Consider the following 20,733-nt stretch of genomic DNA (forward strand, 5'->3'; position numbering starts at 1 on the left):
CTACCTAAGCCTGGCAAATCGGATGATTTGCCACAAAACTATAGACCAATATCGTTACTCAACCAGGATTTAAAAATGTTCGCTAAATTGATAGCTTCCAGACTCGCGGTGGTCCTTCCATCCTTGGTCTCATTGGATCAGGCGGGTTTTGTGGCCGGGAGGCAAACCTCCGATATCACAAGACGACTGATTAATGTGATGCATTATATAGAGAGGGACTCTGTCCCAGCTGTATTGATGGCCTTGGACGCCGAGAAGGCGTTTGACCGCCTTCGGTGGTCCTTCGCCTTCTCGGTATTAGAAGCAGTGGGATTTGGGGGCAATATAATGCAGGCAATCTCCTCTCTGTATTCCAACCCCTCAGCTAAGGTGCTTGCAAATGGTGCAGTATCGGATGAATTTGCAATCACCAATGGATCTAGACAGGGGTGCCCTCTTTCTCCCCTCATCTATATCTTATCTATCGAACCCCTTGCGCAAGCTATTAGACTGGATGGGGAGATTGAGGGTATACAGATAGGGAGGACATCGCATGTGATATCGTTATATGCTGATGATGTCATTTTGTCTCTTTCCAACCCTAAACGGTCGATACCAGCTGTAATGAATCATATTGAGCGATTTGGTTTATTGTCCTACTATCATTTAAATAGTGCCAAGACCCAGGCTTTATCTATAAATCTGCCGCCTGATGAGGCGCACATCCTTCAGACTACTTATAATTTTGATTGGAGAAAATCTAATATCCAATATTTAGGAGTTCACCTTACACACCCCATATCTGCATTATACAATGCTAACTATATCCCTCTCTTGTCTTCCCTGGCTGCTGAGGCTGATACTATCTCCAAGCACTTAATATCGTGGGTAGGCAGGGTGGTGGCATTCAAGATGCTACTCCTGCCTAAGCTTTTATATGTTTTCCGTACATTACCGATACCAGTACCACATTCTTTTTTTGTTGCTGCACAACGACTTCTATCTAAATTGATTTGGGCAGGAGGGAAACCAAGGTTGTCTCCAGCTCTACTTATTAAAAATTAATTAGCAGGGGGTCTGGGTTCTCCGGACATCAGGGGTTATTATATCTCTACCATGGTGTCTGGCCTCAGGCAGTGGTGATCAAAAATTATAAGTATAAACTTAAAGGAGGAGAGTGCCTAATACTTAACTTTTAATAAGATCTCATAAAATAACACCAATTAGTGCTCAAAAATATCCTCTCAGGCAGTGGTGGAAAGAGGATAGCACCTTCCCCTGGGTGCAAATAGAGAGACAGTCTGTTTATCCTTACTCCCTACATGACATATTGCACATCCCTATATGGAATCTTCCACCTCCGCCAACACATAATCCTGTTGTGAAAGCTTCCTATCAAGCCTGGGAATTCTATTTGAAACACGTAGGTTCACAAACAAGAGGAAAGATAGATGACCTTCCCTTATCATTGTTACAGGCCACCATCCCTGATTTGGATTTGAAACATTGGATAGAATTAGGAGCGGGTAGCTTGAAACACATATGCAGAGAGGGTAGTCTAATGTCATTTGGGGATATTTGCAGGACATTTCCCATCTCTACTAAGGATTTCTTCAAATCCCTGCAAATTCGGCACCTAGTTAATTCATTGGGTAAACCTTCTGTAGGCATAGATCCCCTGACTAAAATATACTTATCTGGCACTCAGAAAGGCTTGAAACCAATTTATACACTATTAATAGGTTCCGATAAATGTACTAGGCAATACCCTCTTAGACTTTGGGAAAGAGACCTGGGATGTAGGATGGAGGTTCGAACCTGGGAAAATGCATTTAGAATTATCCATGGGGCCTTCCAGTGCTCTTCCCATGTGGAAAGCGCTTTCAAAACTATTTTAAGATGGTATTTCACGCCAGAAAAAATTTCTAGAGCATATCCCACAGCGTCTGATAGATGTTGGCGAGGATGTGGGCATAAGGGAACCCTTTTTCATATTTTGTGGAACTGCCCTTTAATACAAACCTACTGGGTTTCCTGTAAACAATTAATACAATCCCTTTTCCCGTGTCATGTGCCTTGGTCCCCCCAGCAGGTATTGTTGTTTCTCTCCCCCCCCCCCCTTTTAGAGACCTGTATTGCATAATATGCATAGTAGCCAAAACTGTACTCTTGAGTGGTTGGAAAACTTTGCATGTCCCAAACATTTCCCATGTAATCAGCAAATTGAATACCACTTACTCATTTGAGAAAGTAATGGCATTGGGATTGGGCAGATATCATTCTTTTGCAAATAGATGGCAGAGTTGGTCCGCCTCACCTCAATGTATTGATATTTAAATGCTTTAGAGCTTCTTCTTGTTCCTGGTAATTGTCTTGAAAAAGGTGTGGTATGCTTTTCTTACTACATAAGTTTTCATAATGGTGGTGTATCTGAGGTATATTAACACAAATAACTTACCTAACATATGGAACACTTCAGACCAGAGCATACATTGGATAAAAAAGGATAATGTACTATTTTGTTTTAACTCCTGACAAGGTAGGCAATGAGATGCAGACCAACCGTGTTGAATTTCCGGGCTTTAATTGTGAACTATATTGAGATGTCTAGAGACCAAACAATCTTTATTGTTTTTATTTTTCTTTTTGTTTGTTTTTGTTAATTTGGCGCTATGTTCAGCGCTAATTGTTATGTATTGTATTGTTGTTATATGATAAAACTTCAATAAAAACATTGAACGGAAGATAGCTGATGTGGTTGGACATTTGTTTAGACTGTTTTATCTTACACATAATGAAACATGGTATTTTCCATTGAAAAAGTATCCCTTCTAAAAGAAAGGAAACCATTTCTCGATCCAGTATCAAAGGAGAACTCCAGGATACAAAATCTTATTTAACCCCTTAAGAACCCAGACCATTTTCACCTTAAGGACTCGGCCATTTTTTGCACATCTGACCACTGTTACTTTAAGCATTAATAACTCTGGGATGCTTTTACTTTTCATTCTGATTCCGAGATTGTTTTATCGTGACATATTCTACTTTATTAGCAAAAATAGAAAGAAAAAAATAATAGAAAGAAAAAATTGTGTGTGCAGCTCACAACCAAAAATCTGAGGTATAACTGGTTAATAAAGTCAATCCTCACCGACCAATAGAGAAAATTTAAATGTTAAAATATACTAACCATACCTCAAGGATTTTACCAACCATACACAATGCGAACAGAAGGTCTGAAAATGATATAATATTTATTACACAGTTATAAAACAATATATGAGCATATGATAGATTCACACATAAAATGCATAAAATAGAATCAAATGAATTATGCATTATAATGTTATCTATCTACCATTGGGCCCTAATGGTATACAAGCACTATGGTTGAGTATACAATTTGTCTACTGAAGAAGGGGTCAGTTTAAGCACCCTGAAACGTGTCTAGAGTCATTTGCATTGTCTGAATACGGCACTAAAAACAAGCACTGCAGTGTGGCTGTTATCTGCACTGAAGTACCGGCTTTTCTGCATTCTACAAGTCCTCACTCACCACACCTGATCCTCTTATCCACGTTTGGGAACGCTGCCAGACAACCATGAGTCTCCTGCTGGAGCAAACATCTTCATTTGCCTCCTGGGAAATCGCTCCATATCATCTGCATGGAGCCAGTGGCTGCCTGTGCCGGGGAAAGCCATTCGCAGTGCCCGCACTGTCACCTATATGGAGCCAGCAGCTGCCTGTACCAGAGAGAGCTATTTGCAGTGCCCGCATTGTCATATCAGCCGCAGGACTTTTCCATCAGGTCCGTCGCAGCACGGGACCAGCGGCCGGAGGATCGGTGAGATAATATTCCACAATTGCTTAGAAAGATATTTCTAGTTTTATTCAGGACTGCCAAATGTTCAGGTTATAGCAATCCAACAATTTACATCTACATGCCTATCAGCAAGAATTCATGCCAAATTATCAGAACGTTTGAGCTACAGCAATAACTCAATTACCATCAGTGCTTTGAAAATCAGCCACAGTGCTTTTATACCATTTCTACCATTAGGGCCCAATGGTAGATAGATAACATTATAGTGCATAATTCATTTTATTCTATTTTAAGCATTTTATTTGTGAATCTATCATATGCTCTTATATTGTTATATAACTGTAATAAATATTATATCATTTTCAGACCTTCTGTTCGCATTGTGTACCATATGGTTGGTAAAATCCTTTAGGTATGGTTAATATGTTTTAACATTTAAATATTCTACTTTATGTTAGTGGTAAATTTTCGCTGATACTTGAATCATTTCTTGATGAAAAATTCCAAAATTTGATGAAAAAATAGAAAATTTTGCATTTTTCTAACTTTGAAGCTCTCTGCTTGTAAGGAAAACAGCCATTCCAAATAAATTATATTTTGATTCACATATACAATATGTCTACTTTATATTTTCATCATAAAGTTGACATGTTTTTACTTTTGGAAGACATCAGAGGGCTTCAAAAGTCAGCAGCAATTTTCCACAAAATTTTCAAAATCCGAATTTTCAGGGACCAGTTCAGTTTTGAAATGGATATGAAGGGCTTTCTTATTAAAAATACCCCATAAATGACCCTAATATAAAAACTGCACCCCTCAAAGTATTCAAAATGACATTCAGAAAGTTTGTTAACCCTTTAGGTGTTTCACAGGAATAGCAGCAAAGTGAAGGAGAGAATTCAAAATCTTCATTTTTTACACTTGTATGTTCTTGTAGACCCAGTTTTTGAATTTTAACAAGGGGTAATAGGAGAAAAAGCCCCCCAAAATTTGTAACTCAATTTCTCTAGAGTAAGGAAATACCTCATATGTGTATGTCAAGTGTTCTGGGGGGGGGGGGGGGGGGCAGTAGAGGGCTCAGAAGGGAAGGATGGACAATGGGATTTTGGAGAGTGAATTTTGCTGAAATGGTTTTTGGGGGGCATGTCATATTTTGGAAGCCCCTATGGTCCCAGAACAGCAGAAAACCCCCACATGACATACCATTTTGGAAACTACACCCCTAAAGGCACGTAACAACGGGTCCAGTGAGCCATAACACCCCACAGGTGTTTGACGACTTTTCATTAAAGTCGGATGTGTAAAGGAAAAAAAAAACATTTTTTTTCACTAAAATGCAGTTTCCCCCCCAAAATTTTACATTTTTACAAGGGGTAATGGGAGAAAATGACCCCCAAAATCTGTAACCTCATCTCTTCTGAGTATATAAATACCCCATGTTAGGACATAAAATGCTCTGCGGGCGAACTACAATGGTCAGAAGAGAAGGAGTCACATTTAGCTTTTGGAAAGCAAATTTTGCTGAAAAGGGTTTTTGGGAGGCATGTTACATTTATGAAGCCCCTATGGTGCCAGAACAGCAAAAGAAAACCCACATGGCATACTATTTTGGAAACTACACCCCTTAAGGAATGCAACAAGGGGTACAGTGAGCCTTAACACCCCACAGATGTTTGACGACTTTTTGTGAAAGTTGGATGTGTAAATGAAAAATGTTTTATTTTTCACTAAAATGCTGTTTTTTCCCCAAATTTTACATTTTTACAAGGGGTTATAAGAGAAAATGACCCCCAAAATTTGTAAACCCATTTCTTCTGAGTATGGAAATACCCTATGTGTGGACGTCAAGGGCTCTGCTGGCACACTACAATGCTCAGAAGAGAAGGAGCGCCATTGAGCTTTTTAAAAGAGAATTTGTTTGGAATGGAAGTTGGGGGCCATGTGCATTTACAAAGCCCCCCATGGTGCCAGAACAGTGGACCCCCCCACATGTGACCCCATTTTGGAAACTACACCCCTCATAGAATTTAATAAGGAGTGCAGTATTTACACCCCACTGGTGTTTGACATCTTTGGAACAGTTGGCTGTGCAAATGAAAAATACAATTTTTCATTTTCACGGATCACTGTTCCAAAAATCTGTCAGACACCTGTGCGGCATAAATGCTCACTGCACCCCTTATTACATTACGTGAGGGGTGTAGTTTCCAAAATGGGGTCACGTGTGGGGGGGGTTCCATTGTTCTGGTACTATGGGGGCTTTGTAAACACACGCGGCCTTCTATTCCGGACAAATTTTCTCATCAAAATCCCAATGGCGCTCCTTCTCTTCTGAGCATTGTAGTTCACCTGCAGAGCACTTTACATCCACATATGGGGTATGTTCTTACTCAGAAGAAATGGGGTTACAAATTTTGGGGGGCTTTCTCCTATTTTCCCTTGTGAAAATGAAAAATTTAGGGTAACACCAGCATTTTAGTGGCATTTTTTTTTCATTTTCCCATCCAAATTTAATGAAAATTTGTCAAACACCTGTGGGGTGTAAAGGCTCACTATACCCCTTGTTATGTTCCGTGAGGGGTGTAGTTTCCAAAATGGGGTTACATGTGGGTATTTATTTTTTTGCGTTTATGTCAGAACCGCTGTAAAAATCAGCCACCCCTGTGCAAATCACCAATTTAGGCCTCAAATGTACATAGTGCACTCTCACTCCTAAGCCTTGTTGTGTGTCCGCAGAACATTTTACGTCCACATATGAGGTATTTCTGTACTCAGGAGAAATATTGTTACAAATATTGGGGGTCTTTTTTTTGCTTTTACCGCTTGTGAAAATAAAAAGTATGGGGCAACACCAGCATGTTAGTGTAATTTTTTTTTTTTTTTTTTACACTAACAGGCTGGTGTAGCCCCCAACTTTTCCTTTTCATAACTTGTAAAAGGAAAAAAAAATACCTGAAGTTTGTAGTGCATTTTCTCCTGAATACGGAAATACCCCATATGTAACCCTAAACTGTTTCCTTGAAATACGACAGGGCTCCAAAGTGAGAGAGCGCCATGCGCATTTATGAACTACATAGGGATTACATAGGGGTGGACATAGGGGTATTCTATGCCAGTGATTCCCAAAGAGGGTGCCTCCAGCTGTTGCTAAACTTTCAGCATGCCTGGACAGTCAGTGGCTGTCCGGAAATACTGGGAGTTGTTGTTTTGCAACAGCTTGAGGCTCCATTTTGGAAACATTGCCGTACGATCCGTTTTCATTTTTATTGGTGGTGGGGGGACAGTGTAAGGGGGTGTATATGTAGTGTTTTACCCTTTATTATGTGTAAGTGTAGTGTAGGGTTTTTAGGGTACATTAGCACGGGCGGGGGTTTACATTAAGTTTCCCCCTAGGAGTTTGTGCTGCGGCGAAAAATTTGCCGCAGCCCAATCTTGAAGCAGAAAACTAACTGTAAACTCGCCCGTGTGAATGTACCTTGTACATTCACATGGGGAAGGGGGGGGGGGGGGGGCAAACCTCCAGCTGTTTCAAAACTACAACTCCCAGCATGTATTTGACAGACCGTGCATGCTGGGAGTTGTACTTTTGCAACAGCTGGAGGCACACTGGTTGGAAAACCTTCTGTTACCTAACTCAGTATTTTCCAACCAGTGTGCCTCCAGCTGTTGCAAAACTTCAACTCCCAGCATGTACTGATCGCGGAAGGGCATGCTGGGAGATGTAGTTATGCAACAGCTGGAGGTATGCAACTACAACTCCCAGCATGCTGAGACAGCTGTTTGCTGTTTGGGCATGCTGGGATTTTCAGTTTTGCAACATCTGGAGGGCTACAGTTTAGAGACCACTGCACAGTGATCTCCAAACTGCAGCCCTCCAGCTGTTGCAAAACTACAATTCCCAGCATGCCCAGACAGCAAACAGCTGTCTGGGCATGCTGGGAGTTGTAGTTTTGCAACATCTGGAGGGCTACAGTTTAGAGACCACTGTATAGTGGTCTCAGACTGTAGCCCTCCAAATGTTGCTAGACAACTCACCGGCTTCCATAGGATCCAGGGAGCCAGCCGCCGATCACCGTCTCCCGCAGCCTCCGGATGGGTAAGTGGATCTTCTGCCGCCGGTCCTTTGTCGGTTTCCCCGTCCTGCCCCGCCTATTGTGGGTGGGCAGAACAGGGAAACCGAAAGTTAACCCCCCCGCCCCCGATCTGCTATTGGTCGTCACGTCTTGACGACCAATAGCAGGGATAGGAGGGGTGACACCCCTGTCACCTCTCTCCTATCCCTTCAGGGGGACCATGGGTGTCTTGGATATTCCTCATATACATGGTGCCCTTAACCACTTTAGTTTTTTTCTCCTTCTGAAGCTGGGTTCAAACATTGTAAAAGCAAAACAAAAAAAACTGCAGGAAAATACGGCAGTTTTTATAACCTTTTTCACTGCAATGGTTTGGTTTTGATTTTACAGCATGTGAACCCAGCCTAAGAACCATAGTCATCATATGGCTATATCAGCAGAAAATGAAAGGAAAAAAAATACCCCGTTGCTAAAAACTGTTGTAGTGGAAAGAGGTTAAAATGAGCACAAAAAGGTAGGTTTTGTTGCTATAACCAAAGATTGGTACAACCTGCAAGACAGTAACAGGAATGGTGGTCAGAGATCACTATATTTCACAAAGGTACCTGTCATATGTATCTACCAGGTTTCAGGAAGGGCATATCTCATTCAGAAAAAGCTGGGTGAGATATGGGAAATCCAGATCTCTTCTGTCACCTTTACAGATTCAGTACAAAGTATCCAGGGACATAAACCTATATATAATCACAAGAGAATTCTTCACAAATCTGGGTTCTTCGATATTGCTTGACATCTGACCATGACATCTAACCATGAACTGTTCATTTATTTATTTTTTATCTTTGTAGGAACCACATGGATGATGGAAATTTTAAGCCTGATACATACAAGCGGTGATTTTACATGGTGTCGTGAGGTCCCCAATTTCATAAGAATCCCATGGCTTGATGTCAGTGGGACTGGGGAAAAATTGGTTGATGAATGTGAATCCCCACGTTTTCTTGCATCTCATTTACCTATACAGTGTTTTCCAAAGTCTTTATTTTCTTCAAAAGCAAAGGTAAGGACTGCAATGATTAATGTAAAAAAAGATAAATCCAGCATTTCTGTCATGTGGATAAAATCACCGCTTTATTAAATTCTTCAAAAACAGCATACAGGCATGTACCAATGCAGCATAGCTCTGCTTGACTCTATTAAAATAGGGTACAACTTCACATGTAGATTGAGTTCAGCTGAAGGTACACAATTAAAACAATAGGTAAGGCTGGGTTCACATCACGTTTTTGCCATGCTGTTTTCACTCAGTTTTTCTAAAGAAAACCGTATGGCAAAAAAACGGATGGAACAGTATGGGGAAAAAGTAAACCGTATGCGTTTTTAAAAGTGCATACAGTTCCGTCCGTTTTTATAAAAAAAAAACATGCGTTTTTGATAATTTTGTCAATTTTTAATGGGAGGGGTGTTGGGTGGGGACTTTAGGATGCAAATGCGCATGTGCAAAGTAAAAACCGTATACGGTTTCCCATATGGAACTGTATACATGTGCGTTTCCCATGACTTCCATGTTAAAAAAAAAAACGTATGTGGTTGCAGTACGGTTTTTAAACCGGAGACAAAAACGTGGTCAACCACAAAAGATGTAGTACATTTGAAAAGAGGCATATTAAAAAAAGAAACGCATAAGAAATGGTTACAGAACCTGGCTAGTGTGAATATGAGCTAAAAGAAAACCTAAACGCTATGCAGGAGAAAATAGTTAGGTTCCCTCCTTACCCTAAGCACTGTTGTATTTTCAGGCAACAGGTTAGGGCCAAACATTATATGTTCCTAGAATGATGAAGCAGAGCATAGGGTTTGGGGCGGGTACATTTTTTACTTTTGGCATCCTATGGGCTCATTTTTTTTCTCACAAAGTGCACTACATCAATTCCTAGAAAATAAATGTATGAAAGACCCGTGTGGTCAAAATGTCCACTTCACCCCTAAACACATTCCTCAGGGGTGTACTTTTTAGGTGTTTGTGTTTTTTTTCCCCTCTGAATTTACTGTATGTAACTATCAGCAGCTCAGGGATGTGGAATTCCTATCGCCCGACCCCCGGGACATGCAGCTCCGGGCGCTGGGCAGGTAAATTTTTCCGGCCCTTAGCCCTGCTTCGGACAAGCAGGGCCAAAACTGACAAGCGCAGCGGCACTCAGCAGTATGTATGGAGCGGGCTCCCAACTCATGCCTGCTCTGTACACTGCAGCCCCCGGGTGTTCTCAGTAACCAAGGGGCCGCCGCTAATAGCCAGCATGCGGCGATCGCCACGGCTGGCTATTAACCCTTTAGATCACCGCTGTCAAAGCTGACAGCGGCATCTAAAGGGACATGTGAATGCTCCCTGGTGGGCTAGTGGGGGTGGATAGTCGATCCACTATAGAGGTAACTGGAGGGCTTACCTCTGCTTCCCTGGTGTCTGTGTCTCTGTCATTGATAGATCCTGGCTGGACTAGGCTCTATTAAAGGAGTTGTCCAGTGGTGAACCCAGTGGTGAACAACTTATCCCTTATCCTAAGGATAGGGGATAAGTTTGAGATCGCGGGGGGTCCGACCGCTGGGTCCCCCTGCGATCTCCTGTACGGAGCCCCGACAGCCTGCGGGAAGGGGGTGTGTCGACCTCCGCACGAAGTGGCGGCCTACACGCCCCCTCAATACAACTCTATGGCAGAGCCGAAGCGCTGCCTTCGACAATCTCCGGCTCTGCCATAGAGATGCATTGAGGGGGCGTGTCGTCGACACCCACTATCTGGCCGGAGAGCCTGGACCCCGTACAGAGAGATTGCAGGGGGCCCCAGCAGTCGGACCCCCCACGATCTCAAACTTATCCCCTATCCTTAGGATAGGGGATACGTTTTTCACCACTGGACTACCCCTTTAATGGATCGCAGAGCACACAGATCAATGGAGTTCAATAGAACACTATTGATCTGTATGAGGAATCTAATGATTCCTCCTAACAGTCTAATAAAGTGAAAAAAAAAAAAAAGTTTTAATAAAAGTTTAAAAGACACACATTAACCCCTTCCATGTTAAAAGTTCAAATCACCCCCTTTTCCTATATAAAAACATGTAAGCATAATAAAAATAACCAAATTTAGTATCGCTGCGTGCGTAATTGTACAAACTATTAAAATATAACATTATGTATCCCGTACGGTAAATGACGTAAATGTAAAAAAATTGCAAAACTACAGAATTGCAATTTTTATAATATACCAGAAAAAAAGTTAAAAAGCAATTAAAAAGTCACATCAATACCAAAATGGTACCGAAAAAAAAAAAACTGATTATGGCACAAAAAAATGAGCCCTCATACAGCCTGGTATGCGAAGAAAAAAAAGCTACAAGGGTCAAAAAATGAACAAAAGAGGAGATAAAGAAAAATTATTTTTCTCAGGATGTGCCATAAAACATAACTTTTACTTAGAAATGTATTAAAAGAGTAAATTCTTTAAAGGGAGTATTATGGTATTGCACGATGGCAATAATATTAGAATAAGGTTGATGCTGGACCGGTGTGGCGTAGTATAATGGTTCTGTAAGGAAAAAGAAAAATGCATTTATCCCAAGGCTATGTATTCAGATGCCGCTGGTAACGCAGATCACCTATGAAGGAAAACAAGAAAAATTTCTCTCACAATATTGTCCTGTAGAGAGAAAGCTACTATAGAACTGTATGGTAGCAGTTCATAGTACTCATGGTTACTATACAGCAGCACGGCGTGAGACACCTGCATCCAGCAGGGATCCGGGGATTACCTGCTCTGTCGCAGGTTTCAGCGAGCGAGTGGCGTCTGACATCACTTCCGCTCTGGGCCGCGGCTAAGAATACGCTAGGCCCCGCCCTCTCAGTGATGCCAACAAGGAGGGCGTGTGCAGTAGCGCATGTCAGAGCCAGCGCTGACTATCGTCGCGGCATAGAGCGCTGAAGCAAAACTAATGTTAAGGGACTTGACAGGTAAGTTCTCCGCTAAGGTACATATGCTAAATTGGCACAAGATGAAATAGACCATTTCTAACAGATTTCTCTGCATATGTTTGCATAAAATTTTTTAAGTGGAGAAGCATTAGTCGCGATAGGGGATCTTGCGCAAGTACCCATACCATAATGAGTAAATTGAGTCAATCAATCATAGGCCAGGACAACAGCCATGAAGTACTGAGACTACATAGGTTGGAAGGTTTAATAACATCATAAGTAAATCATTAGAAATAATACGGCGAAAATCGGGAGAGCAGAGGAAGTAGGGCGATTGAGTACTGATAACTAGTCATATGCAGATAGGAATAAGTAAATGAGGATAGGGGTGAGATGGAATTGATGTGACCCCACATTATCAGGATGGGAGAGGTACCTATTTAGATAGAGAGGGGAATAAAGTGGCACTATGGAGTCTTATACTTACCCTATAAATCCCTAATTAGGGACCCTATGGCCTAGGCAGGGTGGCCGCCCTAAAAAGGGCGGTCCCGTACTGGAACCTCCTGAAATTAAGCTACACTACTGCACACGCCCTCCTTGTTGGCATCACTGAGAGGGCGGGACCTAGCGTATTCTTAGCCGCGGCGGGAGCGGAAGTGACGTCAGACGCCACTCGATCGCTGAAACCCGTGACAGAGCCGGTAATCCCCGGCTCCCTTCTGGATGCAGGTGTCTCACGCCGTACTGCTGTATAGTGAGTACTATGGACTGAGTACTATGGACTGCTACCATACCATACATTTCTATAGCAGCTTTCTCTCTACAGGACAATATTGTGAGAGGAATTTTTCTTGCTTTTCTTCATAGGGGATCTGTGTTACCATCTGAATACATAGCCTTGGGATAAATGCATTTTTCTTTTTCCCTACAGGACCATTATATTATACTGAATTTATGGTCCATGTGCTATTTCATAATTATTGGGCAACTGCTGGAGGCCATTTAAATCGTCCCCCTAAGCTTTATTGTGGTATTATTTGTATCCATTGAACCACTCTATGCTAATAAGTTGCCTTTATTTACATATGTAGCTTTGGATTTTTATTGTGGGGTACTAATTTGTAGTGAGCTGTGACTGTACATTTCCAAGATGACACACCTCCCTGATGACACTACCAATACTGGTGGTAGAAACGCGTTGGTGGTATTTTTTTGATTCTCTGATATATTTTAACAGTGCTTATACTGTACTGTGTGTGGCTGGGCCCAGCCACACCGGTCCAGCATCTACATTATTCTAATATTATTGCCATCGTGCAATACCATAATATTCACTTTAAATAATTTACTCTTTTAATACATTTCTAAGTAAAAGTTATGTTTTATGGCACATCCTGAGAAAAAGAATTTTTCTTTATCTCCTCTTTTGTTAATTTATATTGCTGGATGACATTGATATCTACCTGGTGGCTTACGTAGGACCACTTATACCTTTCTTACCTTTATTGTTTAAGGGTAAAAAAATGGCAATTAAAATAATTCAAAAAATATCAGAATTTTTTTAACCGTTAACGACCATTGACGTCTATGCTCGTCCATGTGCCGTTAACGCGGTATGATGCAGGCTCCTGACTCGAGCCCGCGTTATACCGGCCGGCCCCCAGCTGATTCTTGTAGCTGAGGGCCGGCGTTAATAGCCGACATTCGGCCGGCTATTAACCCTTTAGATCGCCGCTGTCAAAGCTGACAGCGGTGTCTAAAGGTGTCTTTATCCCATCCCTGGTGGTCCAGTGGGGTGGATTGCCCCCCCCCCTGCAGCTTGATCGCGGGGGGAGAGGGGGGGGGGGTGATCCACTGTGGAGGTAGCCTGAGGGCTTACCTCTCCTCCTGTGCCGGCTCCTGTGCTCAGAATGATAAAGCCTGACAGGACCAGGCTTTATCAAATGAGCGCAGAGCATACAGATCAATGTTGTTCTATCGAACCACATTGATCTGTATGAGGAATCAAATGATTCCTCCTAAAAGTCCCCTAAGGGGACTAAAAGTGTAAAAAAGAAAAAAGTTTAAAAAAAGTTTTAAAACACACACATTAACCCCTTCCTTATTAAAAGTTTATATCTCCCCACTTTTCCCAAATTCCATATAAAATATATAAACATAATAAAAATAAACATATGTGGTATCGCCGTGTGCGTAAATGTCCAAACTATAAAAATATATTGTTAATTAAACCGCACGGTCAATAACGGTCCAAAATAGCTTATTTTTGGTCACTTTTTTATACCATAAAAAAAAGGAATAAAAAGCGATTAAAAAGTCCCATCAAAACAAAAATGGTACTGATTGAAACTCCAGATCACAGCTCAAAAAATTAGCCCTCATACCGCCCCATACTTGGAAAAACAAAAAAGTTGTAGGGGTCAGAATTGGACAATTTTAAATGTAATAATTTTCATGCATGTAGTTATGATTTTTTTCCAGAAGTATGACAAAATCAAACCTATATAAGTAGGGTATCATTTTAATCGAATGGACCTACTGAATAAAGATAAAGTGTAAGTTTTACCGAAAAATTTACTGCATAGAAACGGAAGCCCCCAAAATTTACAAAAGGGTGTATTTTCTTCAGTTTTGTCACACATTGATTTTTTTACTGTTTCGCCTTCAATTTTTGGGTAAAATGACTGATGTCATTACAAAGTAGAATTGGTGGCGCAAAAAATAAGCCCTCATGTGGATTTTTAGGTGCAAAATTGAAAGGGTTATGATTTTTAAAAGGTAAGGAGGAAAAAACGAAAGTGCAAAAACAGAAAAACACTTGGTCCTTAAGGGGTTAAATTTGTAAAACATGACGGATACTATAAAAATCTGGTATTGCTGTAATCAGACTGGCCTGAAGTATTAAAACAATGGCTCTCATTTACTATTGCAAACCCAACATGTTTCTTTGGGTTGTGCGCCAGAAATTCTGTCTGCGCCAGATTTTGCGCCAGAATTGAAAAAATCCCGACTATCTCTCCATTTTGCTAAGAAAACCCAAAAAGGGGCGTGGTTTCTGGGGAAAAAGGGGCATGGTCACCGAAAAGGGGCGTGTTCTCAAAATTTTCACAAAAACACAACATATTTACTAAGGTTTCCACATAAAATGTGGTGGATGTGAGCTGAGCAAAATCCAACAGATCAGAGCATGTGTAAAAAAAGCAAAGTGTAGGGAAAGTGGAAAATGTTGGGAAACCTTAGTAAATACCATACAATGCTTTTACATGTCGGGGCCATCGCATTAACTGCTATCCGACAGTGCAAAATGCTTAAGCTGCTGTCGGATAGCAGTTTAAGCATCCCGGACAGGTTCACTTACCTATCCCCGCTACTACGGATCCAATTCGCGATCCTCCGGCGTCTTCTGCATCTTTTCCGGGGTCCGGGCCTCGCTTTCCGGTGTCGTTATTACGTCCTGCGCACGCCGTGCTGGCGCAGCAACGTAATAACATCACCAGAAAGCGAGGCCCGCACACCGGAGAAGATGCGGAAGAGGCCAGAGGATCCCGAAGAAGACGCCGTAGCAGCGGGACAGCATCGGGAGCCCCTGGGACAGCATCGGGAGCGGTGAGGACACGGTCTGGAGGGGCGGGGACAGGTGAGTATTAAATGCACTTTTTACATTGCACGAATCCCTCAACATATGATGGATTCGACAAACGATGGGTCGTTTGGAACGAATTACGATCGTATGTTGAGGGACCACTGTGTATATATACATATATATTTATTTATTTATCTTTGGTTCGGAGAATATGTTATTGAAAAATTAAAAGGTATCATTATAGTAGGTAGTCATGGCTATTATAGGGCGAGGAGGAAAAAATGAGAGTGTAAAAGCGAAAATTGGTCTGGACAAGTGGATCTTCATGAGGGACAAGTAGATTTTGCTCCATTTTAGTCCTGTGGGCAAGTAGTTTTTTTTAATAAAAATTTCCACACCACTGGCAGCTACTCATATGTCAGTAAGAAATGTAGGCCTCAAATGCAAACAGACCTTTATGACTCCTGAGCCCGGTTGTATTTCAAGCAAAAAAACACACACCCCGAGGCGCTCCAATGTGAAGGATCCCTTGGTTCAGGTAAATACAACGCCCTGCTGATAGTAAGCAACTCACCAGATCCTATTGTGCACATGCGAGGCACAACTCTCAGTATAGTGAAAGAGAAGGTATGTCATCTATGTCATTCTTTCTTTTTTTCAGTTTTGTCCTTGTTTTTCATTTGTTTTAATATAACAGTTTGGGTAGATTTTAGTACTTTTTGATATGCATTATTTAGGAGTTTTTCTTTAGGATAGCCTTTCTCTCTGAATCGATTATACAAGACTTTTGATTGAATTCTGTAGTCATTGTCAGAGGTACAGTTCTTCCGCAGTCTCTGATACTGACCATATGGTATATTATTTAACCATTTAGAGTAATGGCAGCTATCATACCCTAAAAAACTATTAACATTTACACTCTTAAAGTGCATTTTGGTGCAGATTTTGTCATCAGTACCAAAGAAAACTTGCAAATCCAAAAATACAATACTCTCTTTAGAAATATTAGGTGTAAAAACAAGACCCCAGTCATGATTTAGGTGTGATATAAAAGATAAGGCTTCCTCCTCAGTTCCTTTCCAAATTAAAAACAAGTCGTCTATAAATCGTTTATAGTGCACTATATGGTCAGATATCCAAGGGGACTGTGCAATGAACAAGAGCTCGAGAAGAACCATAAATAAGTTGGCATAACTAGGTGCGAAGCGCATGCCCATCGCACAGCCCCTTGTTTGCCTGTAAACAATTTCATTGAAAGAAAAAATATTTTATAATTTAAAATAAATCATGTGGAATCAACAATAAATTGTGACTGTTCACCGCTCATAAATTCATCCAAATCCCAAAAATGTCTAATGGTGTCAATCCTTTTTTCTTCCAAATTATTGGAATATAATGCACTCACATCAAGTGTGAGAAAGAAACATTCAGGGTACTTTCACACATACGCAGATTTGATGCGCAGGATTTTCTGCTGCAGATCTCAATGTTAACTAAATGACTGAGCACAGCTTCTAATTGGGAGTTACAAATCCTGCGCATCAAATCTGCTCAGGATCCTGTATGTGTGAACGTACCCTCAGTGCGATCTATTGTAAGATTATATAATTCCTCAATCAGTTAGGAGGAATCCTTAAAATAGGCTGTTAATTCCATCACGTACTGTTGAAGATATGTCAATATATGTGAGAGATGACTAGTAATAACACCGAAATTATTGGACAACCCAGTGTTTTTTTAAAGATTTTTGTGAATCTTGGGCAGATAATAAAATGTCGGCAGTGTATATTCTTTAATTAATAAAAATGTTTTCTTATTTAATAGTTCCAAAGATATTGCAGTTTGTATTAGATTAGTATATTCTTTAAAATCGCTAACAGAGGGGTCAGAGGTTAAAATTTCATAGTAATTAATATCAGATAAAATATGTACTGCTTCAGCAATGTATTCCGTACGGTTTAAGATAAAAAGAGAAAAAAAGGGAACACAATCGCGCCCCTGGTGAAGTACGTTAGGCACAGGTAGGGAGATGCTGGTAATAACACTCACCCTGTAGTGTTGCGCTCAGAGCACAACATCTGATATCGCATATCTCATAAAATGGGATCCTGCAGCTTGATTCCCCTGATCCCAGGCAGCATCTGGTCCGGTAATGGTATTGGCAACAGCAGAAACAAAAACGGAACTTATTCCAAGCACCAGATCCCTTGAGATAGTCAGTCTAACAGAGTAGACCAATTTCCATAAAAGATAACATTTATTCCAAGCATAGATCAACGCGTTTCAGACCCGAAACGGGCCCTTCATCAGGACAGAATGCGTCCCCTCATGCTCCTCATTCCCGTTTATGCGTTAGAAACGAGAAATGAATAAACGGGAATGAGGAGCATGAGGGGGCGCATTCTGTCCTGATGAAGGGCCCGTTTCAGGTCTGAAACGCGTTGATCTATGCTTGGAATAAATGTTATCTTTTATGGAAATTGGTCTACTCTGTTAGACTGACTATCTCAAGGGATCTGGCGCTTGGAATAAGTTCCGTTTTTGTTTCTGCTGTTGCCTGTACGGTTTAAAATAACTGTCCCACCCCCCCATCAGCTGGGCTAGTCACCAATTCCTGATTATTTTTAAGGGAATTTAGACCAGAACGTTCAGATTTCGAAAGATTGAAACATTTATTAGAGGGAATGGGGGTTTAATTAATTTTTCTAAAATCATTACAAACCATAGCATAAAACGTTTCTAAACAGTTGATTTCGGCTGTACTTTAACATGTTTAGCCGTAAGGGCAGAAACATCTGAAGTTGCTACAACAGTGTCGTTACCAGATGATAATGTTCCAATGTTTATCTCATTACCCCTTTTCATAAGGGGTAAAAGGAGAAAAAGCCCTGCAAAATTTGTAGTGTAATTTCTCCCGAGTATGGAAATACACCATATGTGGCCCTATTCTGTTTCCTTGAAATATGACAGGGCTCCGAAGTGAGAGAGCGCCATGCGCATTTGAGGACAAAGTTAGGGATTGCAAAGGGGTGGACATAGGGGTATTCTTTGTCAGTGATTCCCAAACAGGGTGCCTCCAGTCGTTGCTAAACTCCCAGCATGCCTGGACATTCAGTGGCTGTCCAGAAATGCTGGGAGTTGTTGTTTTGCAACAGCTGGAGGCTCCATTGTGGAAACAATGCCATATGATACGTTTTCATTTTTATTGGGGGGCAGTGTAAGGGAGTGTATATGTTGTGTTTTACCCTTTATTTTGTGGTAGTGTAGTGTAGGGGACATTCCTCCAGCTGTTGCAAAACTACAACTCCCAGCATGCACTGACAGACGGTGCATGCTGGGAGTTGTACTTTTGCAACAGCTGGAGGCACAGTGAAAACCTTCAGTTAGTTTCTGTTACCTAACTCAGTATTTTCCAACCAGTGTGCCTCCAGCTGTTACAAAACTACAACTCTCAGCATGTACTGATCGCCGAAGGGTATGCTGGGAGATGTAGTTATGCAACAGCACGCCGAGACAGCTGTTTGCTATTTGGGCATGCTGGGAGTTGTAGTTTTGCAAGATCTGTAGGGGCACAGTTTAGAGACCACTGCACAGTGATCTCCAAACTGTACCCCTCCAGCTGTTATAAAACTACAAATCCCAGAATGCCCATACAGCTGTCTGGGCATGCTGGAAGTTGTAGTTTTGCAACATCTGGAGGGCTACAGTTTAGATACCACTGTATAGTGGTCTCAAACTGTAGCCCTCCAGATGTTGCTAGGCAACTCACCTGCTTCCATAGTCTGCACGTCATCGCCGCACCAGGGAGCCACCTGTCATCGCCGCCCGCTGCTGCCGATGGTAAGTGACCTCCGGCGCTGGTCACCGACAGTTCCCCTGATCTGCCCGGACTACAGTGGGTGGGCAGAGCGGGGGGAACCGAACGTTAACCCCCCGCCCCGATCCGCTTCTGATCGACCAATAGCAAGGATAGGAGGGGTGGCACCCCTGCCACTTCACTCCCATCCCTTCAGGTGGACCGGGGGTGTCTTGGACACCCCCAATCCCCCTTATTAACCAGGTCACCAGAGACCCGTATGCCCTGGAATCTCCGCAAATCGCCGGCATGAATTCAGGACCCCCCTGGGCTGGTCTCAGGACCCCCTAGGGCATTGGCACAGGATGCCTGCTGAATGATTTCAGCAGGCATCCTGTTCCGATCACCGCCCGCCGAGCTGCGGTGATCGGAAATACGGAGGCCATACAGGTACACCCTCTGTCCTTAAATAGGCACTGTCAGATATTAAAAACTTTTGATATGTTGTAAAGCATGCAAAACCAATAGGTTTTACAATTGCTTTCATTAGAAAATTTTCAGTATTTCATACTGAAAAAGCCAGTCAAACAACTGCCCCCCCTGCCTTCTGGAATGCATTCAGTCCTTCTTTGAACACTGCTTCGTCCTGGACGTTTTGGAGGGGGGAGGGGCTGTACACACTGCAGACTCATGTGAAGAGAAGGGGAGGGGAGGGGCAGGAAGACTGTTGCCGGGCTCTCACTGATGTCTGCTATGAGAGAGGCAGAAACACATTGCATTGCAGACGAAAAAGTAAGTGTCCCTGCATGTATGTGTGTGTGTGGATATATGTGTATGTGTGTATATCAGTGTGTCTATCTAATGTGTATGTGTAAGAATATATGAAGCCAGTGTGTGTGTGTGTGTGTGTGAATATATATATGTATGTGTGTATATCAGTGTGTCTATCTAATGTGTATGTGTAAGAATATATGAAGCCAGTGTGTGTGTGTGTGTGTGTGTGTAATAAAGGGGGACTACAATCATATGCCTCCAGCTGATGCAAAACCAAAACTCCCAGCATGCCTGCACAGCCAAATGATGTGTGGGCATACTGGGAGCTGTAGTTTTGCAACATCTGGAGGCACCCTGGTTGGGAAGCACTGGACTGAGGAGGGGGAGTGGTTATCACAGTGAGTACCCGCCCCCCTGCTTCTGGTGGTCAAAATTAAGGTATTTCAGTAATAAAGCTAATTCTGAGAGAAATGTAGGTCATTGACACATAAAAAAGTACATGTAGTGATCTGACGGGTACGCTTGAAGTACCGGGACACGAGAGCGTATTTATACGCCCTCCGTCCCCAACAGGTTAAGATTTTTAAATTTAAGATATTGAAATTGAGGATTTTTTAATTTAAATTTCAACTTCCACGATTTAGTGTCCCGGGCCCCGGCGTGTGGGTACAAAGGACCAAATTTAACAAGGAGTCACAAGTCACATGGCAGCACAATGAGAGAGCCTTGAGGTGGCA

General features: G+C 41.9%; 1 protein-coding gene across 4 annotated transcripts in view; it reads left to right on the forward strand.

Moving 5' to 3' along the window:
* The window catches only part of LOC130294378 (sulfotransferase 2A1-like), a 120,284-nt gene that overhangs the window by 33,114 nt on the left and 66,437 nt on the right, over window positions 1-20,733 (forward strand). For all 4 annotated transcript variants that reach the window (XM_056544083.1, XM_056544082.1, XM_056544084.1 and 1 more), the window contains one exon: window positions 8,725-8,936. In XM_056544083.1, coding sequence (XP_056400058.1) covers window positions 8,736-8,936 — 201 coding nt within the window. In that variant the 5' untranslated portion in view covers window positions 8,725-8,735. The remainder of the gene's footprint in view (window positions 1-8,724; window positions 8,937-20,733) is intronic.

Source organism: Hyla sarda, chromosome 10, assembly GCF_029499605.1.
Source record: "Hyla sarda isolate aHylSar1 chromosome 10, aHylSar1.hap1, whole genome shotgun sequence".
Lineage (NCBI taxonomy): Eukaryota > Metazoa > Chordata > Amphibia > Anura > Hylidae > Hyla > Hyla sarda.